General features: G+C 37.0%; 1 protein-coding gene across 1 annotated transcript in view; it reads right to left on the reverse strand.

The window, feature by feature from the left end:
- Window positions 1–361: 361 nt before the first annotated feature.
- Window positions 362–27,294, reverse strand: part of LOC117391963 (copine-8) — a 117,025-nt gene continuing 90,092 nt past the window's right edge. The window contains exons 14-20 of the mRNA XM_033989921.2: window positions 23,479–23,525; window positions 18,786–18,967; window positions 15,804–15,931; window positions 10,387–10,489; window positions 8,480–8,537; window positions 7,630–7,703; window positions 362–3,971 (exon numbers count right to left, since the gene is read on the reverse strand). Of these exons, the coding sequence (XP_033845812.1) occupies window positions 3,783–3,971; window positions 7,630–7,703; window positions 8,480–8,537; window positions 10,387–10,489; window positions 15,804–15,931; window positions 18,786–18,967; window positions 23,479–23,525 (781 nt within the window). The 3' untranslated portion in view covers window positions 362–3,782. The remainder of the gene's footprint in view (window positions 3,972–7,629; window positions 7,704–8,479; window positions 8,538–10,386; window positions 10,490–15,803; window positions 15,932–18,785; window positions 18,968–23,478; window positions 23,526–27,294) is intronic.

Raw genomic sequence — 27,294 nt, forward strand, 5'->3', positions numbered from 1 at the left:
GAGAATAGAGCCTGTAGAATTAGAGCCAGTGTGATCAAATCGAACCTCAGATCAGACTGTTTGACCATCTAATTGGAATTTATTGGCTGATTTGAGCACTTTCTTTGGGTTTATTACTTATGTTGTTAGTGTTGTCAGGTGACTACTGGTCATTGATTTTCCAACTTGACAGCTGGAACAAAAAAAAAAAAAAGGATGACGAACACAGCATTATTACTTTCCTCTTTAGCTGCCCAAATGAATCACTAGAAACCTTACCATTTTGAAACACCATTTCTACCTTCAATTGGTCAGACAAACAATCAGATAAAAAAAAAAAACTCATTAAAAAATAAAATAAATAAGAAGAAAATATTGTTACTTTTAAATATGAATATTTATTTGAAAAATCAATACTTTGATACAGAAATAGTCATCTAGTATATGTATTAGACAATCAGTACTTCAGCCATGCTCTCTCTGATTAATCACAATAATAAAAAACAAACTAGATAATATATTTGTTATAATTTAACTTTTGCAAAAGAAAAAAATGCACTAGAAAGCAATTTAAAAACACTGACACAAAATATATCACGACTACTTTCTTAAACAATTTCTGAAGAAGGCATCGCACAAATCCAAGAAAATCAGTGAAAGATTTAAGGCAATTTTACAATTTGATATAGATTTTATATTTCAAAACACTCAGTTTTAAACAAAAGGAACTGGTGCATCCTTTGTAAAACTGTACATGCAAACATAGTGCACGTTGTATAACAAGCAACAATATAGTATTTGGATAGTTTTAGTAAACAAGTGTATACTTCACTCACTGTACAAAATCAAATCATTCGTTCACAAACTCATATGTACTGTATTTATAAAGGCATTCACTCACTTCACAAACATACAGGCTCTACTCTGGGCGTTGGCAAGATTTTCCAGATTGATTTCACTGAATAATAAACTATTGGCAGCAATGGCTATAGTATGGAAACACAGAAGTCTAACATTTGTATAATATTTTGTTTAGCTTATGCAAATCTTCACAAATAGTCTTCACACAAGTTTCAATTTCAAAGTGACATGTAATTGCACAAGTACAGCAATTCGGATTATAACACTTTGAACTTTTTGGCAACAATAAATGAATCCCTGGTTTTGAAGTGTTCAGATACATCAAATTAACAGTTCATTGCAAAAGCGTTAACTTTTTGGCACTATATTGTGTTCTGTAAAAAGTATCAAATTACCTCTTGGTATCTCAAATGGGTCAGATGCTTTGTTTCTTTGTTTCCATACTGTGGTTGAAAATGTTAAATGGGATCGGATCAGCATTACATAATCAAGAGGTAGATTAGCATTTAGAAATCAGTTTGCAGTTTGCCTGACTGTAAGTAAAGCCAGTTGTGTTTGAAAAATGTCAAAGCATGCCAACTGTGTATGTTAAAGCCAGAGGGAATGCATTTTCGATTGTCACCAAGAACTGTTACCATCTGCTCCCCTTTCCCAATCACCAAAGCTACATAAGTGTCACCCCCTGCTGTCTCAGTTTGGAGAGATGCACTGTAATGAGGTGACTTATTTGACCCACAATTCTAATGATGTGCCCAGCTCTGAACTCAAACTGTACTGGTTACTTGAGGCTAACTGTAACTACGCAACTACTCAAGCGACTACACACTATTGCTACTGCTACACTGTGCTACCGCGGCAACACAACAGGAGAGTAGAAAACAAAGGAATCAATATTGTGATGGTAATAGTATAATACACACAGTCGATATAAGTAACTATAAGGTCTGTGTTCATATTGTGCTATTGAGATTGTTTAGTTCATTACATTTTGCCATGCTTGTTATTTGTTTCTCTTTAACTGAAGAGGTAATTCTGAAAAATATTAGTAATAATATTGGGTACCACTTTAATTACACCTAAAGTAGCAGTATTGGCTTCTTACAACATCAACCATAGCTTCGATGTAACTGATAAATGAACTGAATAATGATCATTTCTGTGTAAGGTCTTTTTGAATTCATCGCTATTCTCTATTTCTTCAGCTTTTGTTATTCTCTATTTGCTAGAACTTTAACATAATTTCTGATAATGTTCTAATCGGTTCATACATACAACATATAAACCTCATCCATGTTCCATTCAATCATTATTTTAACACTTCAAGCCACAGACATTTCTTCACATTCTTTACAAAATCTTCAAATTCTTCACATATTTTAGAACAAATAAAAATCAAGACTTAAACTTCATATCACCTCTTTACAGATGATTGGCACGTACAAATATGCACACTAAAAACAAACATATAAAAAGCTATATAAAAGCTAAAGGTGCGATTAAAACAGACACAAGAAAATTAAATTGACGAAGCAAACTAAGGGAAAATATGTTTTATCTGCATTTTTGACCACTGGGCTCTTTTTGCTCAAACTTTATTTAGTTTGAGAGCAGCTGCTGTTACATTTCAACATGGGCAGGGATGTAGATTTGGACACACAGTGAGACAGCGCCCCCTGGAGTTGAGGGCATCATATTGCCAAGACAGTTTGGAAGAGAGAGAGACATGCAGCAGCTGTGTTTCCATTCAACTGAAACATTCAAAGATGCTTAAGACTAGATGGGATTGAATGCACTGTAATAAACATGAAAAAGGTGTTCCTCAGGGATCAGTCTGAGGACTTCTCATCTTTGTTTCTACAACGACCATGTGCACTTTTATTTTGAATTACACTTTAAATATAGTTGAAAAAATAAGAATGGTTGGCCACCGCTGGTCCTATGTGGGTTGAGTGTATCGTGACATGTGATGTAATTTAACTTACTATATTTCATTGTAATTGCTACAAAATACCATCAAAAGACGCAACCCTCAAAAAGATTGCTGAACAAATAACTAAAATAACTTCTCACAAAATGAAATTGCATGGAAACACTGCTCTGTATTGGACAAAGTATAGAAGGAAAGAGCCATTTAGACAGTAGGAAAATAGTATTTGTGACATTTGACAAACATTATGTATACACACAAACTCACAGCCTCTCACCGCTCACACACATTCAACCGATGGGAGAAGAGGTAGTGCAGGGCCACTAGATGCATGCACTGAGCTACACTCATGCAAAAGTCTGAATACAAACACCAGGTTACAGTACGGTACGGTACAGCACGGTACGGTACGGTACAGAGGAGCTACCAGGACCTGCACTGCTGCTACCTGAAGCACATGCCAGAGATAGAAAGAGATAGAAAGAAGGAAAAGAGTGGAGAGTATTACAAGATCATTGAAACTGTGTATAAAAGGTATCAGTAAAAATCCTTGTTAGAGTTTACTGTAAACACGTGTTTGAGTTCGAGATAGAGAGATAGAGAAAGAGAGAGAGAAAAGTTATTTACAAAAAGTTTGATCAAGTTATTCCTTCATGGTCTACAGACATTCAATTTACAGCGTTCCAGAAAATACCTCTTTATCCAAATATCCTACAACCTTCTCCCTGATCATATGATGGTGTCAATGATTCCTAACTTTCTCAGATGCGTTTCTATGTCCCAAGAGAACATAAAATTCCAGACACAAACAGGAATGCTCGACACTTGGAAGTAAACAGACTCCGATTGGCTTCTCCGGTCCTCAAAGCGCGACTACCTCTCACTTCCTCCTCAACACGAGAAACACCACTGGTATCCACGACGATGAGAGCAGACCGCAAGGAAATGGAAGTATTTCTGGTTAAAAGTCATTGTTGGCACACAGACACAGTGCCCCCTTCTGGTTGCTCAGTGCTCAGATCTGGGTTTGGAGTGGTTGGGCCGGTGGAGTGTAAGGGGGTGGAGCAGGCGAGGGTTTGATCCCGCGGGTTCTCATGTAGGACAAGAACTGGTCTGGGATTTCGGCCAAGACGTCCTTCGCCAGCCGCGCCATACTGAGGATGTGGTTCCCTGTCCGGTCGATGTAGTCTCTGAATGGGACAAACTGAAAAAGAGAGCTGTATGGTTAGATTTAACAATTTAAAAAGTAATACTTTTCATATTTTACTTTACTTAAATGGGCACTATGTAAATGTTTGGTTAGAATGTTCCAAAGTATGGCATTAAACCTATCTAACCATGCACAAGGTCAAGTTACTGAGCATATCTATGGTGTCATGAGCCCACACAGCAAGAATGTATTTGAATAAAGGCACAATAGTTTACTGCTAAACTGCGGAACTTTTTAGGCAAACAATGGCACTCTTTTAAAATATTTTTTGATATTATCTTATCAGAATTATAACAATTATAACAACAGAAATGCTGAATATTTAAAAACGTCTGAATGCTTTTGTGCTCACAAACATCAATAATTACAACCGGGAAACTGTTCAAGTGTTTGTTTTACACACACCAAAGCCCAGGGACCTACTTAACTGTCACAGTTTGCTGATCGCTGGGCCATTTGTGACCTACTTAAGTGCATTATATTCATAAACAACACCAAGCAATTTGTGTTATTTGTTTAAAAAATAACACACTTTGGGAGTAGAATATTTTGCTGACTTCCCCTGTTGCCATAAATAACAGAAATGCACTAATTACAGTATCAGACTTGCTGGTTTAATCCCTGCCTCCTTGAGTATTTGATGTGTGATTGTGTGCAAGTCATCTATATTCATTTGAAGTCCAGTCTAGGAAGGTCAAGATTATTTGGTTAATTGATCATAGTGATTATTCATATCACAATACAACCATAACAACTAAAACTTCTCATTCAAACAGTGAAATTTTATAAAGCTGGTCATATATTAGAGGAATGGTTTTCTGTGGATTCTAGCATTGTTTGGCCATGGTGTCATGGTGGTGTAATTGTGAATAATAGTTATGTATTGTGACATGCCTAGTTCAGTTTAGGGCAGGGGTGTCAAACTCATTTTCACAAAGGGCCACATCAACAAAATGGTTGCTCTTAAAGGGCCAGATGTAACTAAGATAAATGTCAATAAATGTAACCAAATTTAATGTAAAATAAATGCAACTACTTTTTAATCTTGTTAATTAACGGTTTCTATATTTATTACTTATTCAAGTTACAAATATTGCATATGGATTTGCATAGATATGAAAAAATGGCTGTTTAACTGTGTATCTAATGATAAACTGACATTTTAAGACATTCATACCTTTTAATTTACTTTGCCGCGGGCCACATAAAATGACGTGGCGGGCTGCATTTGGCCCACGGACCTTGAGTTTGACACACGTTTAGGGGCAACGTCACAGGAAGGGTTAATGGTTAGTGGCTTTCTTTGCATTGTGCACTCCATTGAGTGTATGTTTGTGTCAGGAATAACATCTGACACAAGGTACTAATTCTGTATTTACATGCTCTCTGTAGGAGTTCCTCCCACAGCAAAAGTGTTTGTACTTCTCACCCCCAGTTCCACACAGATACTCTACACGTGTCTCTTTACTTGTACACATAATGAGCTCGGTGTTTCATCGTATTAATGAGTTGTCGCCTAATCACTGTATCACATAATATAACCAGGGTCAATTTGTGCAGAAACCCTCGCTGCGATCTGCTCTGCTCTTTCTGTCACTGCAAGTTATTAGCTGGCTCGTAATGAGAGGCTGAAGCAGAGCTGTTATAATGTTCTGAAAGTTACATAGGGTCTCTTCTGCATAAACCTAATATGTGTGTGTATGTGTGTGTATGAGATATGCACTTGAGCTTGTTAAAAAGCCTGCTAACGAGCTCTGCTACTGTTGTGCCCATGTGAGACCAGGAAAATGGCTCGAGTCGGATATGTGACAGTTGAGGAAAAAGGTCAAAAAGTGGGAAAAACACAACTTTAATGGCTCCTGCATGTTTGTGTAGATAACAGTAGGATACAGCACCTGTCAATCAACAAAAAATAAAGTAATGTACTGCAAGTGGTGGGTCTTTCTTTAGAAACTAGTTACTGTACTAAAATAAAAATATCTATAGCTTCATGGAGACAAGCAGGTGATGCCAACAGGCCAAGTTATAGATCAGATCTTTTGAGTGTGGCCACCCAATTCACAGAAAGAATAAAACAGCTATAATTGAACAAATGCAAGACAGATAAGTTTAATGCCATATCCAAGCAAAGCAGATGGCAGACTCTCCACCAGAAAAGTAACATACACCTTTAATGCATGAGACATAGCAACAATATTGTTTGTCAGTTGAATTATTACACAAATAAACAAGAAGAATAATGTGAACAAATACTACAGATAGTGGAAAAAATAACTAATGTGTGCCAGTTTACATATTTAAAGCTAATACAGCCTTTAAAATCATGCATGTCTGGTCGATTTGACTAAATAAATTAAAGATCTCACTGCAACATTTCTTTTTCTCCCAGCTATCTCCTGTAAGGTTCCTCCATAGCATGTACTTTCTGCTTGAAAGTGACTTCTCATAGACCTCCTGCAGTCCTTTACACTTTTAAAGCAGCTCTGGAGTCAGCGGGTTAGGACTGTGTCTGGTCCATTGTATTAAGCTAAAGGACACAGTGTATTTGTATGGGTGTGTGTGGGCGGCCTGTCTGCCTGTCCAGCTGCTCCACTCTGAACCACAGGGCTGAGGTGAGAGGTATTGGTCCACACGTAGGCTCAGGTGGTGGACAGTGACTCACCATGAAGACGGGAGACACTTTTGGTAAATAATGTCAAAAGTCAGACCAAAAAGTGGCAGACATAGAAACTAAAGCTACTGGGGGTGTAGTCGACTAAACAAATGTCCTTCCCGTTGGTTAAATGACTAAAAACGTTTTAAGAAGCGATGTATTTAAACAGATTAAACTTGTGAATCATGAGTAGTAATGTGACTTTTGGCTCCTTTGGGGGAATATAATCTTTTGGAGCTGTTGAAAAGACTGGCTCTTTTAGTAAGTATTTATATGATAGAAGCCAATGTAAGAACTCATTTTAACAACAAATTAAACGTTTCACTATAATAATGATAATAATAATTAAAAAACAAACTGTTATTATGATGCCAAATATGTTTTTTATGCACAAAGCTTTCACTCAGGTTGCCTACTCGCTTCTGTTCTAAGTTTCAACATTAATCACTTTAAAAATGCATGAAAATTGGACAGAAAAAAGATTTGATTCTTTAAAAAAAAAAAGAGAGATCTGGTTCCAACATGTTAAGGAACCTTTCAAAAGAGCCAACTCATTCACAAACGTCACATAACTAATCAATCTGCCTTTTACATGTACAAAATAATACCATAAAATACTAAATGCAGCTTGCTCACTCACTCACACACTAACTTCTACTTTCTGCTGCTGCCTTTATAATATAAATAAAATGATTAGCCGACTAATACAAATGTGTAAAGTTTTATTATATTACGACAAATTAACAAGCTAAGAAAGTATGTGTATTGTCTTACCATTTACTTAATTAAGCCACTTAAGCCACTTTCAGTTACATACTTCAAAAAGTTATTTCTCTACTGTATGTGGAGAGCTAAACAGTAAATATTTTATAATTACATGAAAAAAAAAAAAAAAACGCCAACACTTGGTGGCATTGTCAGTTCTCATTTGTACAGAAATAGTAAATGATGGTATTAAATGATGTATTATATTTTATTATTATTAAGTGATATACACACCTGAACAATGTCTCTTTCTGCATATCTTCCTCTGGAGGAGATTCGGATTTCATCACCGTCCAACTCCACCATTGCTAAGGACAACACAGTTACACAGTGTTACACAGCAAAAATTGAAATATGTCAAAAATGACTTAATTCATAATATATACATTGATTTGAGTAACTCACTTCACTTACTGTACTTAGACTCTATAATTTAATAACTTAAAACAACAATGAAGTTAACTGTAAATAAATAAATTGTACTAATTCAGTGCAAAATAACCTGACTCCACTGGCAGATATTGCTTCAAAAATATTTACAAAAATATATAGTCCTAACCTCACAGAACTACTTAAAGGTGCACCATGTAACTCTCCTGGTGGAGGGTCCGTCACCTGTTTGTCTCCATGGAGATGCTATTGCTAAAAACGTATCAACCAAGCAAATGACCTCAAGTGCCTACGTTACATATGCATAAATGCATCATTTGGAGTAGATCTCTCCTTCACTGTGGTTCTCCTCAAGGTTTCTCTTTTTGCTCCCTTTCAGAGAAGAAGGGGCCAAGGACAGGGGATGTTTTGGGAGAATTATCCATTTGGTTGTTTTCTATGAATGTTAGTTAATTTCTCTGTTATTGACCAATGCCTGTTCTGTTGGATTCTATCTTCTAAACTTCTAAATCTAACTTCTAAGTTTCTGTTGGTTAAATCAGTGATCTTGTTAAGCTCTAAGAAGCAACTGCTGTTGTGATTTAGGGCATTACAAAAATAAATTGAATTGAATTACATAGTGCACTTTTAAATAAATATTTCTAAATTTAAATAATTTAAACAAACATTTTCCAAATTCAAGTTCCTCCCTTACCATCAAACTCTGCAGGCCCCACTCCCACAATGATGATGGACATGGGTAGACAGGAGGCCTAGAGCGAAAAGAGACATCTCTATTATTTGGTTCAGATCCAAAAGTTATTATCACGCGGCGCAACATGTGAGAAGCGTATACCCCCTCACCCTTTATGCTCTGCCTATAAAAGTATGTAAATGTGAAAAGCCTGTGTGCTAGCTAGCATGTGGATCTGCTTTGATGCCTTGCATGCATGGCACCTCCTGGAGCGCTGCGTGGGTCGAGACATCACACTATATAATATTATAGGGACCAGCGCTCTGACAGTTTACAAATGACATGTGCTACACAATAGTGTGTTTGGAAATGCATTACTGAAGTATGTGTGCGTGTGTGCGTGTGTGTCTAGTATGTGAGTAATGGGGTGACCCAAGGCAGCAGGGGACATATGATTTGATCCGAAACATTTATTTTGGCGATCCCTTTAGGACAAAGTTGTCTTCCTGCTTCTGTCAAGCTGTATTTATCCACTCACAGATCTCTGCTTTCCCATTGGGTTGGTTTTTAAACGTTTGTTTTTACTTCAAAAAGCATATATCTAGGGAAAAGTGGCTGCTGTTTGCATTCTTTGACATTTAGGTTGCCTTTCCTATAGAGTGTGTTTTGACATGACATTGATGAAGACTGTGCCAAGGGTATAGAGCGGGTTGTCAAAAGTCAAGGCATTGCAACTCATAAAAAGAAAAAAAAAAAAAAGGTTTGGTTATCAAGGTTAGGATTAGTAGTTAACAAGCCATCACCATTTTTTCTATACAATACACAGTTCATGGAGAGATGTACATAAATTATTTGTAAATGTGTCTTTAATTGCATATGACTTTTGTGTATTATAAATTATTTAAAAAGGGGACCGCAAGATGAATCAAATAAAAAATAAAAAAAAAAACAACAACCTGGAAGTAGACCTTTGAGTCTGCAGAAATTTCTTTCTTTCTTTTTACTTGAGACACTTTTTTGTTTTGACAAGAATGGACTATGCCTTTCTCCAATTGGTTAATGCCCCTGCCAATCACGTCATGGACATCATGGGGACGGGACATGGTCGGCCAGGCAACTACAGTCTTTATTCTGAGGTTGTTTACTGACTAGCCACTTAATTTTACAAGTAAATATATAGCAGCTGTTTTCCAAATAAGTAAATCTCAAATGTTTACTTTGAGTACTTTGAGGATTAAGTGAATACACCATCAGTAATATGATGGTTGAATTTAGACATTTATTCTGCAATAAAAATAAAAAGGACAGAATGGTCTGGAAAGTATTACACACTACTTCCCACACTGACTCAAATGTCAATTTTAATAACTTTGTTTTAGGATACATATTTTATTGTGTTTTGAAAAAAATAGACCCTTTTAAAACATGTATTTATTAATATAGAGGAGTGCATTTAGGTGTGCATTCAGTCATTTCTAACTTAAATATAGAGGGGGAAATGTGCTTTCGTAGCTATGCAACATCTTGCTTTCATTTCATTCGATACATTATAGCTTGATTGTGTAATTTTCCATCTAAATTCATGTTAAAATGACTGAGTTTAGTTTGGTGGGACTGGAGGCAGGTCAGGCTCCAGCAGTTTCTATGATTAAACCAGAGAGAGCAAATACAGGAGAAAATTGCAAAATATGTCACCTAGTCACTCACATACAATTTAAAGTATGGACGGTTTATACCAGCAAGTGGTCTATAAATGCTATTTGTTCTGTAACGTCCTTCAGACAGTAACACTAAGAGCCTGTCAAGTGGTTGTCATTGCCATGTGCATCATTTTCTTTAAAAATAAGCACTTCCTTAATATTAGATTAAAGGGGAATGTGTTTCATTTAAATTTATCCTAAATAAAAAAAATATATATATATTCTTACATTGACGATGGACTCCTTGGTCTGGGCCATGTCTGAGATGACTCCATCTGTGATGATGAGTAGAACAAAGTACTGAGAGCCGTCCTTCACAGAGGCTGCGTATCTGCAAAACACACAAAACGGAAGAGGGCTTAAGAACATGTGCACAGAAACAGAAGTCAGATCCCACAGTTAGATTCATATTGCGTTTCTTAGATTACATAATTAAATTTGCTTGGGATCCAGAAAACACAATTCTTTAATACTTTACAAAGATGTGAGTTTGGTCACCGGTGAATTTCTTCAGATTGGTATGACTGCGGGTGGATTAGTTAATCAGGGACACGCATGATGCGCCCATAACAAATATAGCTGCTTATGAAGAGAAAAAAAAAGGGAAAAAATATCACAGAGGACTGAAAAAACAATGAGCCAAGTAAAATTCCTTTGTGTTTGTAAACAACAGATGACCAATGAGCTCCTTCGTTTCACATATGTCACTGAAAAAAAAAAAAAAAAAAAAAAAACATTGCACGATCATGTGGTTTTGGCTTGAGGCAGAATGGAGGAACCAGACTGTTATCCCTCTGTATAAAAATACAGAGAGCTATCCTTCTGGATTTGCCAGGCAATAATTTCATGGTATATTTTTTTCATTTGTCTGGCCAGTCATCCATTTCTCCGTAACATATGACTACATTTGACAGCCAATAATGAGATACATAAACATTTCCTATAAAACGTATTTAAAAAGGATTCTTTTCTAATTACACTTGATTGATACTTGTAGAACACCCCCAGTGACTTCACACTGCACTAGCAAACACTGTCAAAAACGATTTAAGATTGTCTGAAAACTCAAAAACACACACAAAAACATTTTCAGAAGCCTGTGATAAATATGAACGTTCATAGTCCCGTTTAGGTGTTTGATGTTCAACTGTAATGACTGTAATATTTTGTGAGAGACTTGTTTAACACTATAAATGAGCTCACCTGTTATAAGCTGAATCAGTTCTTTATGGTCAGAATGTATAAAAAACAAAGCTCAGTCTAACTTGAGTAACAGAGTTTCAAACAGAGCAGTGTCTCCAGTGTCTCACACCCACATCAACTGGAAAGTATTAATATGTGTGTTGAATAGGGCACTTACAGATATTGCTAATAAACTGTTATGTAATATAGATTACAGGTCTTCTTGAAGATAGTCTTCACTGCACAATAAAATACTCTTTTCGTCTTAAGTCGTCATGGTGTCAGACATGATTTGGTCTCAGTCCTTCACTTCCACACTACCATATTACTTACGACTGCACATCCTTCGAAAATGTAATAGAAATGTCCATCTTGACAGAAAAGTAGGCCATTAGATCTAGCAAAAGCACCATGGACAACCTTACATGACTTTTTTTATACAACAGTGTCAATCACAGCTCCCATTAGGCTCTGTCTCCTATACATTTCCAACACACCTATGATTATATAGGCTTAAGGTAGCTAGCATTTTACATATGACCTTTTGAATCCATACACGCAAACCTATCTGATATTTACACAATAATTTAATTGCCGCTATAATTGATCCTTGTGTGTGCTTAGTTTTGTATGTACGCCCTGTAAGGTATTCTTCAGCAGCAAGTATTGGAAAACCCTTTAGAAATGTTTTTTTTTTTTTTTTCTAAATAGGGTGCAAGCGCGTCATGCACCTCCCTTTACCACATTTGCAAGTAAGAATGTCCGGAACTGTCTGAACTCTTCCATAGCCTTTATTTCTTTATCTGTACAGTGGCACAACATCATAACACAAACACTGTAAGTATGCTTATGTAGTACTACAGAGAAAATGGTAATAGAAATGGTGTAAAAATGTGTTACACCTGTTGGGTTCTGTCCTTTGGGTCAGTAAACTGCTTTGAGTTGAGAGCCATGAGATTTCTATGGGACGTTTTTGGAGCTAATCCCTAACAACATTTGTGAATAATACTTTAAATAGGCCCCTGCCCTCCATCTGAAATTATACTGGGAACAAAACTTATATAGAGACAGGTACAAGGCAGTTCAAGCATCATTTAAACAATTGGCTTAAATGAAAAATCTTTTATGGAACTTTAGAGCATTACTATTCAGTTTTTGTATTTCTAGCTAATGATTAACATATACATTTTGTAAACCAGGTATTGTTTAAGTACAAAGTCAAGTGTTTGACTCACGTTTACAAATAAGAAGAAAATAAAAATTCAAGTGATATTTTTGGGTCTTTTCTTCCTTAGACCTATAAATCGTTATGTGAGATTTGGACTTAGTTGAACTCTGCTGCAGCTATAGGTGACAGATGAGTTGCATAAGGGTGAAGAGGGATAGAGGCAGGAATGGTGTAAAGATAAGTGTAATACAGAGAGGCTCTCAAATACAAAGAGGCCCTCAAATGGAGAGCGACAGAGTTGTACTGAAGAGTGAGAAAAGAGAATGAATAAGGTGGAGGTAAAGTCTAGTACACAGAAGAGAACCATGCACATGAGCAGAGCGAGCTAAATAGTTCTAGGCATTTAAAAAAATATATTATTCCACTTTAGATTAGGTGAGATGCAGAGGACCTGGGTCATTCATTTAAAATACAATCTATGGGTCAAATGTCAAATGGGGACATTGCATTGACGTACATTCATTCATTGAGATTTACTTATTTATTAGTTTACTTGAATTTGGACAATGCACATTAATGAACATTTCTACAAATACACCGATATTAGCTATGCAGCTCTTTTCCAACTGTAATCCCCAAGCAAGGTGTAAAATGCCAACACATTGATTCGAATCATAACCATAGTCACTACATGCCTTTTTTAACCTTACCTCCAACCTTAACCTATTTAACCCATATCTTGACTTTAAACCATGTTGTTGATCTAATAATAAAGGGTTTACAACAGGACTTGATTTTTGTCCCCATAAGAGAGGCAGGTCCCCAAGCATGTAGATTTTAGTCACCAAAATGTGATGAATACCCTCCCAGTTTTTCACATGTGCATGTATTAACTGGGCAATAGTAAACAAAACAATGGTAAAGGAGTTACATGTAATTTTTCTGGTGAAGGGTCTGCTGCCTGCTTGACTCTATGAAAATCTTATTGCTTTACCCAGAATGTTTCACAGTATGGCACTAAACATATATCTCCAATGAAACAAGCAAGTGACAGGGCGGGCAAGTACAGAACATCTCTCTGTATTTTTTACACACAGGGATGTCAGTCTGGTCACACCCCCTCTGCTGCGCCTTGTGCCAGGACCAAACATGACTGTGCAGTAAGATTTTTTTTTTTTTAGTGTCACATGTGAAAAGAAGGTCATTGGTCATCTATCATTTCCCCTGTGCTTTTTCCTCTTCTTTTTCCTTGTAAGCATCCATATTTGTTTTGATATGAATGGACCTTGCATTTCCACGATTGGCTAATCCACTTGTCAATCACATCAATGTGCGATTTCAAGTGAGTAAACTCACATCTTTGTAAACTATTGGAGAAGTGTGTACACTGGATCCTAGGCAAGGAGGGGACAACACCAGGCCAAGTTACACATCAGATCTGTGAATGGATGTTTTTTTATCACTTCCCCTAAAATAATAACAACAGTTAGTTGTTATTTTCTACTGGAAATGTTGTAATCTCCAAAACATTTGAAAGCAATTGAATCGAAGCTATAAATAAACCACACCTTACATAATGCAACTCGTTTCATGTTTGAAAAAACATTGAATAATGAGATCTATGAGGAGTTTCATAATAAAAAAGAGTACAAGGAACACAAACAAAGTTTGTTATCACTGTGGCCCTCTAAGTAATTTAGAATATGATCAAAAACAGTGTCTCCAAGTTCTAGTTTTGCAAGTTTTAATGAAGTTGAATAACTATGTGTAAATTATACAAGTACTTGCTGTAACTGTGCTCTGCTATCGATCTTAAAAAGTTAATGAGGCTGAGAAAAAAAAGAAAACTTGTATAAAATGTGTAGTTTATTTTCAAAAAGATGTGTAACACAGTGGGAAAAAATGTTAACTACAGGAATTTTCTCACCAGAGTCAAACCCAAGACCAGTGTAAAAAATGTTTGATAAAAGTTCTTTGTTTACATTACTCTTTTAACTGTTCAAAAAATAACATAATTTCTTGTATTTCATGTTTTCCTGAAAGCAAAGAAAGCCCTGCTCAAAGGATGTGAAATAGTTAAGCTGTAGAGAAATGGCATTAATTATAAAGTGCCATGTTGCCGCTTATGTCCTCATTTTCCTCCTTCTGCCTCTTCAAGTGTAACTCCACAACTAAAGTCTGCTAAATCTTCCCGCAAATATATGAGGGAAGCTAACGAGACTTCAGTTCAGTTTATCTTATTAATTATAGGCTTACCTCAACAGATTCAAATGCACTTTTTGTTCATTTGTGCATTTTTGTCAGTGCAGCACAAATCAAAATGACACAACAAAATATCCAATCAGATTGAAGTTTTGCTGCTAGGGTCTGATGTCTCTAAGTCTATTCATGTTAACTACCTGGCAACCCTTGGGGCTTATTACAAGAACAAAAAAAGTCAAGAACACATGTTGAGAGTGTCACTCTGGGAATAAAATGTACTCATTATGTAAGCAGTGAAAGCTAAGGATGTAACTGTGAAAAGAACAGCTATCCTTTGGGTTGTAATTAAACTTTCTCAATCTTCACTGCAAGAAATGTTATCTTATGGGAGATGAGAGGAAGGTTGTCTTAAATAAAATGACCAAATTGATTTTAATATTTGTATTAGATTTAAACGTACCAATCTCTATGAAGACAAGCAGGGGAGGCCATCAGATCATATTGGAGAAGTGAACATGCTCACAGTAAGAAAGAAGTCAAAGCAACTGAGCATTTTTTGCCCTGCCTCTAAATGCTAAGAAACCACATGTTTGTTATGGGGGCACTTCAGGAATTCCATTCGTTTAAATTGAGAATTTGAGAAAAGTTTTGCAGCTATGATATAAAGTAGATTATTGGTGTAAAATGTTCAATGTTCATGTGCACCAACAGTTCAACACTGCACTGATTCCCTGGGAGGCTTTAAAACAGCTTTGTGATCCATATAGAACTTGTTTGCTATCAAGATCGGCAGCCCCATGAAAAATAATGCAACCCAAATGACAATGGCGGTGAATCGCATACCCCTAAAGACAAGCAAGTAATGACCTCCTCAACCCAAAAGTTAAATTGTGCACCTTTAACCGTAAATGTTTAGTTTAGCTTCACCATAACAAAAAATGTAGCCTTCTCCATCTACTACAGGACAGTTCATTTAATACAATTTTTCACTTCAGGAATTTGTCATGCCAGCTAACAATCACAGTCAACACAAATCAAACTTTACCACTAATAACTGAAAGGTAAAGGAAAGTTTGCAGTAGATTGTAGTTACCTGGCAACATGATTAATGACCGGTGAAAAGTTGGTTGGTCCATAGAGCTGCACTGACTTCAGGCTCTGGTAATAAGCCTCCATCACACCCTCTATCCCAGCGCAGTAGGGGTTCTGAGGGTTTCCGTTCTGCAAAAATAACAAAGACGACAGAATTAACGTGACACATATTTCCTCTGATATTACTTCCACCAGTCTTCCTCGTAAAAAACTGTACTTTCTTTGCTTTACTTAAATTATAAAGACAAAGACAAAGAGAGCTTACTACTTTGCTACTGTATTTTAAATGTAGTGCAATGCATGGACTGGTAATGTATTGCAAAAGATAACATTTAAATCTGTCAACTGGACAAATCGTTAAAGACAAGTGAAGACGTTTCACTGCTCATCCAAGCCGCTTCTTTAGTTCTGGTCAGATTGCTGGTGGACTTAAAGACACTATTCAACCTGTAATGGCCCTGCTATTGTTCTCTTTGTTTCTTTTTGTTTGCTTTGGGTTAGAGGATGGAATTATAGATCTGTGAGAGATTATGTCTCAGGCTCCCATTCCTGTTTAAGGAAGGAATGTCTTTCCTAACAAAAATTGTTTCTTTAACTCCCCTTTCAAACCATTTCTTTTCTCTGGCTAAGATTTGAACCTCACTATCTTCAAAGGAGTGGTTCATGGCTTTAAGATGGAGATGCACGGCGGACTGGGATCCAGAGGAACTCTCGAGCCGGTGCTGGTACATCCTCTTATGGAGTGGCTGTTTAATTTCCCCAATGTAACGCTCACTGCACTCCTCACTACACTTAATGGAGTACACTACATTACTTTGTTTATGGCTTGGAGTTTTGTCCTTTGGGTGAGCCAGTTTCTGTCTTAAAGTATTTGTAGGTTTGAAACAGACCGGAATCTCATACTGTTTGAAAATTCTCTGAAGTTTTTCAGACACACCCGCAGTGTAAGGAATAGTTATGCCTATCCTCAGATTCAGATTCCCCGTTGTCCTGTTTTTTTTAAGCTCTTTTAGCTCTATTGAAGGCCCATTTTGGATAAGAACAAGCAGAGAGGGCTTTCTCCACGTGTTGTTCCTCCTTCACTTTTCCCTCTGTGTTTGTGGGTACCACTTAAGCTCTGTGTTGTAGAGTACGGATAACTCCGAGTTTGTGCTGCAGTGGATGGTGTGAATCAAACACACTATCTAAGAAGGTCAGTTTGTTCACCTTGGCCTCTTCCAATGTGAACTTGATGTTTGAATCCACAGCATTAATATTTGCAGTTAAGGGTTCCAGATCTTGAATTTTGATTTTAGTCATCCACATTGTATGTGATGGAATCAGTGCTACATACAATGGGTCTGAGAGGTACTCCTTCTTTGTGGATTTTTGGGAGGCCATAGATGCAAGGAATGGTATCACCCGGATAGAGTCTGTAATACAGCTGTCTATTAATGTCTTCCTCCTTCTCCAGCTTCTGTAAGCAGTCTCTGATGTATAATAATAGGGTATAGGAATAGGGTCTCATTTCAGCAATTTATAGGTGGTGGTGTCACTGAGGAGGCTGTTCACCTTGGCCTCATAATCAGTTGAGTTCAAGATCACGGTGCATCTCCCTTTGTCAGCTGGCAAAATGTTGATGCTGTGGTCCTTTTCTAGAGCAGTGAGAGTCTTCCTTTCCTCTGATGTTATTTTAGAGGGAGGAGGTGAGGCGCTGCTCGGTACAGCTGTTACTTTCAGTCTCAGAAAGCTTATTGTTTTTAATGGCCGTTTCTGTTGCTGTAATGTAGTCCACTGTAGGGATCTGGCTGGATGTTACAGAGAAGTTCAGTCCTTTGGGAAGTACCTTTCTCTGTCTGTGCGAGCTCACGGTTGGACAAGTTTTTCACCCAGTATTCTCTGTTCACAGGATGGCGACATCCATCCCCTTTCCTCTTGTCCCTCTGATCTCTTTGTTTTTGGAGTTGCATAAACTCCCTTATGTGACGTTCTTTGGTTTCTTTGTGTTGTTTCAACTGCCCTATGTCTATGAAATTGTAGATTCTCTGAGCTATTTCTTCTGGGACTAAAGAGGCTACCCTGCTTTTTAAGCTTTCTATTTTAAAGTTCAAGTTATCAGTAAGAATGTATTGTGGGTAATGTATTACTATTCTAAGACTATACAATTTGTGCATAAATATAGGGCTAGAAAAGAGATGGTCACATTTTTATATAGTGCTTTTCCATCTTCAAGGCACTCAAAGCACTTTAAATCAAAAAACACTCACCCATTCTCACACACATTCATACACCAGTGTATGCAGACACTGGGGGCAAGGTGGGTTGTCTTGCCCATGGACATAATGACATCATTCATTTTTGGGAGCTGGAATCGTGCCGTTAGCCTGTGGGTCCGTGGATCTGACCACTCAACTAATGATGTTTATGTGATGTTTTGTCGAGAGCAGGATTCAAACTGCCAACCTTGGGATCAGTGGAGAAACACTCTACTAACTGAGCGCTGTCACCCATAGTTTAAGTAAACTGTTTAGCTAAAACACCTTTTATATCACTTTTTAATATATTTAAAAGTTGAAATAGAGACAAGTGCTCAGTTTTGGCACTGTCTTTAGATTATTCCAGTTTATGGTGACAACATAGGTCTCCAGAATAGTTTTGAGAAGGAGTGCAGACCGTGTGCTGTCAATGGCACTTTTAAGGCACAATAGTTCCTCATGTAAACAGACATAGTTCTGTAGTCTGCACCTTGTAATATAATAATAACCAACACAATCCTGTGAGAACAAGCCATCCATAACACTAATGCTTTTCAAATGGTGGGTCAATGATACTAGAAAACAGCAATATGTTTTGCTCTCAGGTGTACAAGATAGATCAGACATTTCATTTAACCTTCTGCATATTTCAATAATAATACATCCACCAGACTTCAGAGATATCTGGCCTTGGTAGAAAAGCATTGTTAATAAACTGCTCCACTCACTAAATCACACCTCTTTCTTACCAGGGCAAATTCGTGGGACACTCGGCCGTCCGGAGGCAGCTTGGCCCCAAAGCCCAATGCAGGGAACATTTTGTCGCTGTCGTAGTCCTGGATGATCTCCCCGACTGCCTTTAGGGCCATGGCATATGCGTTCAGCTGGTATGGACTCATGTAGTGCAGAGAGGTGGGCTGGGCGGGGTTACCTATAAACATATATACACAAATGTTATAGAGAGCACATATAAGCATATATCAGCAGAACTGGATTTGATATGATAATGCAACAATACTGAACAATAACCAACCAATCTCAATCTGCTGTTTTTAGGCAAAGTCCTTGAAAAAGTTTTTTTTACCAATAGCTTATTAACTTTCTCCAAATTAACAACTCTTTTGATGTTTTCCAGTCAAGTTTCATACCACACCACTGAGACTGCTCTTCAAAGTGACAAATGAAACCTGCCTGAACACTGATGCAGGCAAAGTCTAAGTCTTGATCCTGTTGTGCTGCTTTTGACACTGTAGATCATGGGATCCTCTTACAGAGACTAGAGGAATGAGTGGGAATCTCTGGTACGGCAGTGCACTGATTCAAGCGCTATCTAAAAAAACATGGAGTACTTTGTTGAAATTGAAAAATGTGTCTCAGATAACCTGACCTGTGGGGTTCCCCAGGGGTCAATCCTGGGACCCCTGTTGTTCAGTCTCTACATGCTGCCATTAGGCCAGTTAATACACAGCAATGTGTCCTACCACAACTATGCAGATGACACTCAGATCTATGTCTCACTGGCAGCAGATGAATATGGACAAGTGGATTCACTCTGCCACTGCCACTGTAGTCATAGTCCTCAGAAACATAGCGAAAGTGTCAGCAGTAACTCAGTCTCTCTCTCTAAAACCTTTAAATCATGCTAGAAATCTAGGGGTAATAATGGACTCAGACTTGAACTTTAACAGTCACATCAAATCAATAACATGCAGCTTTTTACCAAAATCAAAGGTATACTGTCAAAACCAGACTTGCAGAGACTTATCCATGCATTTGTCTCCAGTAGGTTAGACTACTGTAACGGCCTGTTCACTGGCCTCTCCAAACGAGTGTTAAGACAGTACATCAAGAACGCTACTGCTTGGTTCCTGACTAGACCTAGGAAGCATGAGCACATAAGTCCTGTGCAGGTCTCTGCACTGGCTTCCTGTGGCTCAGAGAATAGACTTTAAAGCAGCTCTGCTTGTTGCCTCTCCATGGCCTAGCACCAAAGTACATGTACTCCGACATGTTAGTGCCATGAACCATCTCACACTCTGAGGACTTCAGGGCCTGGCCTCCTGCTGGTGCCCAGAGTGAGGACTAAACATGGGGAATCAGCATTTCAGTTATACAGTTATACAGCTAAAACATGGAACAGTCCTCCTGAAGATTTGAGAGAAGCCTCTACTTTAACAATACTCAAATTCAGGCACAAAACGGTTCCGTTTAGTTGTGCACAAGACTGAAAGGTTTTTATTCTGCACTTTTCTCCTTTAATGTTAATTTTATGCTGATTATTTATGCTGATTAATTGTTTAATTAATTGTTAAATGATTTTAATGTCTTTCTTATTCTGCAAAGCACTTTGAATTACTTCATGTATGAATTGTGCTATACAAATAAACTTGCCTTGCCTCCTCCTGCCTTGAAATTTCCACAGAATGTACATGTCCTGTGGTGTATACTATTGTGTTCTCTGAATAATTGCATTCAGTATCTTAAAGGGGCACTATGTAACATTTTGATGGGTGATCCACTGCCTGCTTGTCTCTGTGCAGATGTAATTGCTTTGCCTGGAATAATCCACAGCATGACATTAGATGTATCTATCTTGTATTTATTCCATTACAAGTTTTGCAAATGTTGCAAAAAAATAAAATAAAATAAAATAACATACATTCTCATTGTGAGTGGGGGTCCGCTCCACAGATCTGATCTATAACTTGACTTGGTGGCATCAATTTATCTCCAGTGAGACAAGTTTAATGCCATTAAATTGGAACACTCCATGCAAACGCTTCATAGCGCCTTCAGCTATGTATTTATTTATTGCTTATTTGATAAAGCAAATTCTTTGAGTTATCTGACACTGTGCTAATTTGCACCACCAGTCCCAAGACACTTTTATTTTACTTATTTATTTTTTAATTTGAGTTAATACAAGGCTTTATTTCACCAGTATTGCTTCATAAGAACATAGTCCAAGTTCAGAATGTTATAGCTGTCAAGAATGGCACTTAGCTTTTTTGGTATTATTAGTTCTACAGAAAAGCTCTCTGATAAAACAAATACAAATGTACATTGGTTTACCACTTTGTAAACCATAGGCCTCCACATTTAGGTCACTTTCACACTGTCACAAATTAGAACGATGTAAAAGAGGATTTGCCCCCCGAGCTTCGGCCGGCATGAACATGGCAGTCCCATTCTAACGGCAGTAAATGGTTATGCAGTCCATTGTGATGGTAAAAGTGCATGGAATTGGGCAAGAAAGAGCTGAGATCACGTATATTTATATGAATTGGAACTGCATATCTGCTGTTTGACACATTCATCTGACGAGGCCATTTGGATCAGTCTCCTCCTGCCTCTGTCTGTGAAGGTGAACCTAGGTCTTTCTATGTGTTGTTCAAATAGCTTTTTCTCCTCCACCACCACAGTTCACACAGTGTATGTAGGCACAGGTGAAAGAAAAGACCACCGTGTTTAGGGGAAGCAAGTATGTACATGGTGGACTCTCACGTGGCTCCTGATTTGTGTTTGAGGTGAATGATGCTCAGTCTATGTGAACCATTATTATTATTATTATTATTATTATTATTATTATTATTATTATTATTATTATTATTATTATTATTATTATTATTATCATCAGACACTCTCACTAATCATTGGTCGGTCTGTGTGAAAGTGACCCAATCGATACATACAATGAATGGAAAAAGCTTTAGATTCATGTTTAAATAGACTATCACCAAATTGACTGGTTTCATTGATTACTTGAAAATGCCAATTAGTTCAGGGTCAGAGGGTACAACTTCGAACCAATATAAGTAATATCAATACAATGCTGTCTGTCAACAGGTCATTTTGATGCGGGGACACACTCTGACTCACAGATGCTGTTTAAATCTGCCCTTTGGATATTTTGGCATTTGGGTTTTCTCTTGCTTCAGGCTTGTTATTTTAAGACACAGTTTGCATGGTCAATATTTGCAATTAATACAAGGAAAGTGTTTACAATGGTTTCTAAATGAGAGCAATACCAAAGTACAAAAGCTTTGTAGAGAGAGGGTGAATTCAAACATCTCAAACTGAATTAGAAATAGCCATCTCTCTGTAGATCTGAACACTTTAATTTGGTATTGTCTTAGGAAACTTTAAAACATGTGTGCAAATAATATTCATTTAGCAATTTTAAATGCTGCTTCTCATTTTTAAAATTGGCAAGAGAACATTTCCATTGAATTTAATAAATCCAAACAAGCAGTCTTTATAAATAGGATTTTTCATTTAGTATCTCTAAGTGTCTAAAAGAACTTGAACAATAGCTAATCAGTGACTAAAATCTCAAATCAAAATTTATTAGATTTTTGCTTTTCTATTTTAATAATTAACAGAATGGGGCTTTTAACACAAATGCTCAGTCATGTTTGATCCAACTTGAATCTTGTTCTCTAAATGTAATTAGCGAGATATTCAATGGTTGTTATTTGTGGAATACATCATTTGGAGTTCAAAAGATTTCAGAATTTGAGCAATTTCTTCACTTTCAACTGAAGATTCAAACTGTTTAGGAACATTTTCTTTTGCCAAACAAGTCTTCTTGGCTGACCTCAGTGCTGCATGTGAAAGAGGAATCATACCAAAATTCCCTTTAGACTTCGTGAAAGAAATTATGCTTGGCCTCCACAGGATTCAAACCCACAACCTCTTTACTCAAAGGCAGGGAGCTAACTACTCTGTGTATAAATGCCCTTTTAGGCTGTTGAAAATTCTACATTGGGCAGAATTCAGCGGACCCACAAAATGCACTATTGATTGGAGTGCACTGGCTTTATTGAATGCTCCATGCAAAAGCCAGACAAAACCACTTTTTACACTTTCAGCCTTGAATCTCTTATTGGGTTTAATAGGACTTGGGTATATTACGGCTGGCCCTCATTCACGAGGACAGGCCGATATCACAGACTTAAATTACACCATGTTACAACAGTGGATGAGCCTGCCAGGTGTGATGGAGAGAGCTATTAGGAAGCACTTGATTTCCCCTTTGCATAAGATTTGAATAAATGCTTCCGGGCTCTTAAGTACTGTGTGGTGGTCTAATAGTCAAGTAGCTGGGACTGAATATGAAATATGCATAAAATTAAAACTGGACTCAACAGATCAAAATTAAAAAAGATTTCTTTAGTATTACTGATTCATGCATAAAGTTTAAAGTCCTATATTACACAAAATTGACTCTTGTGAGCTTTAAGCCAAGTCGTCTAGTTCATTTAAATAATTGATTATTGTTGGTACCTTTCTTGATTTATAATTAGCATATAGCTTTCCAAAAATGCTGTTGTAGCCACTTAAACATATTTTTCTACCTTTTTTGCCACTTTATATAATCTATAATGCAATTTGCAGATCTTATCTTCAGTTAATTTGAAAACCTTGTGTGCTTAGACTCACCATTGGAGGCGGTGAAATCGATGGCGACGGTGAAGTTGATCTGGGTCCTTGAGAAGAAAAACAGAGAGAAAGAGACAGGATTCATTAATCAAACTGTATTTTACTCCAGACACACAATCAAGACCATGAACTGTGGACATAATCGAATTACACTGATCAATGTTTGAGAGAGCTCATCCTGCCCTTTAGAAACAGCACCAGCAAAAGCCTGTGCTTTGTAAAGGAATGCATTTAAGTGAAGAAAGCTTGTTACTAAAGGAGATGTACTGAAGACACTGCATTGATGTCTTCTGGTAAACCCAATCCTGGTTTAGTCCTGGTTAAATCTTGGTTAAATCTTGGTTTCGTCCCTGTTTAGTTCTGGTTTAGACTGGGTTTAGTCCTCGTGTAGCCGTGGTGTAGCCATAATTTAGTCTTGCTTTGGTCAGCCTTTTAATCCTTCATTAACTTGACTATAATCCAAACCTAATATTTGTAACCAAGCCTATCATCTAATTATCTAAAAATGTGATTAAGCACTGTATTACTAAATTTGCCAATTATGTTTTAAATGTGTGTTTTAAAACAAGAACCTGTTCAGAGTGTGTTCTTCTTATTTAGAATCATTATATCAAAACCTGTTGTTGTTATTGTGAGTAATATCTATGGTTTTACCAAATTATTACTGTGACTATTGCACTCTTCAGTAATATAAACCTTGAAAGGAGCTTAGTAGCAAAAAGAGAGACATCCTATTTCACCGCATAGCCATTTTGAAAACATATAGACATTTTGTTCCTTACTTACAGAAAAATACAGTCATTGTGATAAAAACTGTGCTTTCAATTTGTGAGCAGCCCGATTTCTAACACACCTAGAAAAGCCCCTGACTCATTTGATCCTCTTTGACACCATGCTGCTTACTGCCAACACAAATCAATGTTGTTTTGCTTCGTCTGTGCCACACTCTTTTGAAGATTTTCAGTAACCACGTTTGATCAGGTTTTGTGATTTTCCAAAATTACAAAAAATACTGTAAGTAGACAAAAACATAGAAACGGCTCAACATCAAGCTCTTCCCCCTCTTCAGAGCACGTCCCACTTGTTAACCTGGAGCAACAGGATCCAGTTAGGTGCTCTGCTGGACTGTCACTGCGTTCGCACCTCTCCTCTCACACCAACACAAACACACAAAACACAACTGAAGGTAACAAATAACATCCCCTGTCTCCGTGCGGCTGTCAACACCCGCGCTGTCAGGTGGGTCCAGTGGAATGGTGGATCAAGCCTGGGTATGTAGCTTGTAGCAGGTATTAGTGGTCTGGAAAATTTGAACACTGTTTGTTGGTTAAAAAAAAAAAAAGGTTTCAGAGGGAGTCATCTGGACAATGTTTTTGAAATCAAGATGTTTCAGCTTCCATGCAAAACACATTTTCAACCTGAAGGTACTGATCTGAGCAGCCCAAGACTAGGTCCACTCTGTGCATTTTTTATACTATGAAATGATTTAAAGTTCCTAGTTTAATCAAATTTAATTCTAGTGAAGGTATTTTGTTTCCTGGCAGGACACAGGTATACGTTGAGACAATTCCAGTTCTGTTACCTAGCAACCGTAATATTAACAAGAGCCAAAACTAAATTACCCAATAGACAAACAAAAATAGATGACAAAACCTTTATTTTCGATGTTTCATTAGTCAGATAAATGTTTTCCTTGTGCATAAATTGTCCCTGCATTTTTGATAGAATTTTAAGTGTTGATGACATAGGTAGAGGTACTATTCCACCAGACCAAGTAATAACAAAAACTAAACGTGATCTTTCCTGGGGACTATTAAAACCCTCCTTACAGTTAGCAGCTCTTGTACAGACCTCGAACATCAGAAACTAAAATTTTTTTTTAATATATATGTTGTTTTCTGCAAATACAGCATTTCCAAATCAATTAAAGGTGACATGGTGATCTAAAAATGTTATGTGCTAACAATTAATACACCTTAGAAGTAAAAGTAAGCCAAGTTATAATGTTGTTACCTCATCTAAAACACTCCAGGTCTGTTTGTGCACAGCATTATAACATAGATTAGAAAATTGTGTAATATGGGCCCTTTAAAATAGAGATACTCAAGTGTACTTAGATGTAACGTCTGACCATAGCAAACTGAAGTTGTCTCATTTCACAGTGTTCCTCTTGATGAAATAGACAGCAAGTGCTCTTTACTGTGTGAAACTGGAGTAGTTAATGATGGGAGCTGCACAGATAAGCAGTCAGTAAAGGCTGGATGGGCAGGACTGTTATGTTTTTTTGTTTTATATTCACATGTAATCTTTGTTTAATGACTTTAGAGTGAAGTCTACAAATGAGTAATGGACTCATTTTCAATTTGATATCATTTTTATCCATGTTAAATACTCGGCTAAAATAATTACAATGTTTCTGTTCAAGCAATGGGGAGTAATCAGATCAAATAGCGTATGATACTATATTATTGCCTTCACTGAGTTCAATTTAATAAACTCAACCTGATCTCTACTGAGTCCAAAAAACACATTATGATATGATTAATGATGATGGGGTTATATGAACACAAAACTGAGTTGGACAGCTTTACAACTGCACCCAGAGCATATCCAAAACTTCTGTTGTGTTTTGCTGAATGGAAGTGGTTAGTATCAGTATTTTGCAGTGAAATATCAAATTGTAATCTGCAAATCTGGCTGGATTAAAATTCTATGTAAAAAAAATGCCATTAAGGAACCAATAGGAGAAGCGTGTGGGAAAAGGTAGATTTTTTTTCCTCTTCATGCACTCCTACTATTGGTTAACTCTTTCATCCCCTGAGTGAGTGACAGGTGGATTTAACTAATCATGGAGTGTGTAAACTCTCAGAAGAAACATGTATGGTTACTGCTTAAAGGAAATATAAAGCTACTAGTAGTTATTCATCTATGTATTCCATGATCAAATAGAAATACTATAGCCTTTAAGAAAATACTGGTATGATTTTCTTTATACATTCTAACCACTACTAGTTCTAATGGCATGGCTCCACAGTATTGCCTGGAATCCAGTGTTAACACTTCTTCAAAGCAAACCTATAATGCAGAATTGACTTTTCAGAGCTTTTAACCATGTTATATTTGTTTCCCCTTCTCATTTAACCTCTCCAAGTTGTTTTGGAGCGATTCATGCATGTTTGAGCAATCTTGAATCGCTTATTTTCAAGACATCATATTTCTGATCAATCTCCATTTTCACCATCACGACATACGCCCACTGCTCTGTACTTTCTTCGTTCTTCAATTTTATTTTCTTAATCAATGATACACGTAGGATTTGGCAGCGACACATAGACACGTAAACGCCTTTTATTGAGGTGGCATTTACAGTGACGTCAGCCCCTGTTGGGCACCACAGTTTTCTGACATGGGGGTCAGAAGATTTGTTTCTTTTATTAAGTAGTTTTAAATGAATATTGCAATTTTAAATTTGTAAATTATGACATAATGATCCATGGGTGTCAAAGATTATAACTATGTAGCCAACACAAGTACAATATGTCTTTCAATATTTTACAAAGACGTAAGTCTGGACACCAATGAATTTTCCCTGTATCTGAATAAATAAAGGAAAAAAAAGGGCTGAAAATCATCACGGATTTTTGCAGAACTGATGAGCGAAGCTATAAACTCTGTTAATCTGTAACTTGTAAATCATAGGTAACCAATCAGGTCCTTCGTTTCACACAAGTCACTGAAATAAACAAATCTGATTGCATGATCATATTGGTCAGGCTTGAGACACAACACAGGGCGTGGGGACCAGACTGATACCAA

This window comes from Periophthalmus magnuspinnatus, chromosome 23 (genome assembly GCF_009829125.3).
Source record: "Periophthalmus magnuspinnatus isolate fPerMag1 chromosome 23, fPerMag1.2.pri, whole genome shotgun sequence".
NCBI lineage: Eukaryota > Metazoa > Chordata > Actinopteri > Gobiiformes > Gobiidae > Periophthalmus > Periophthalmus magnuspinnatus.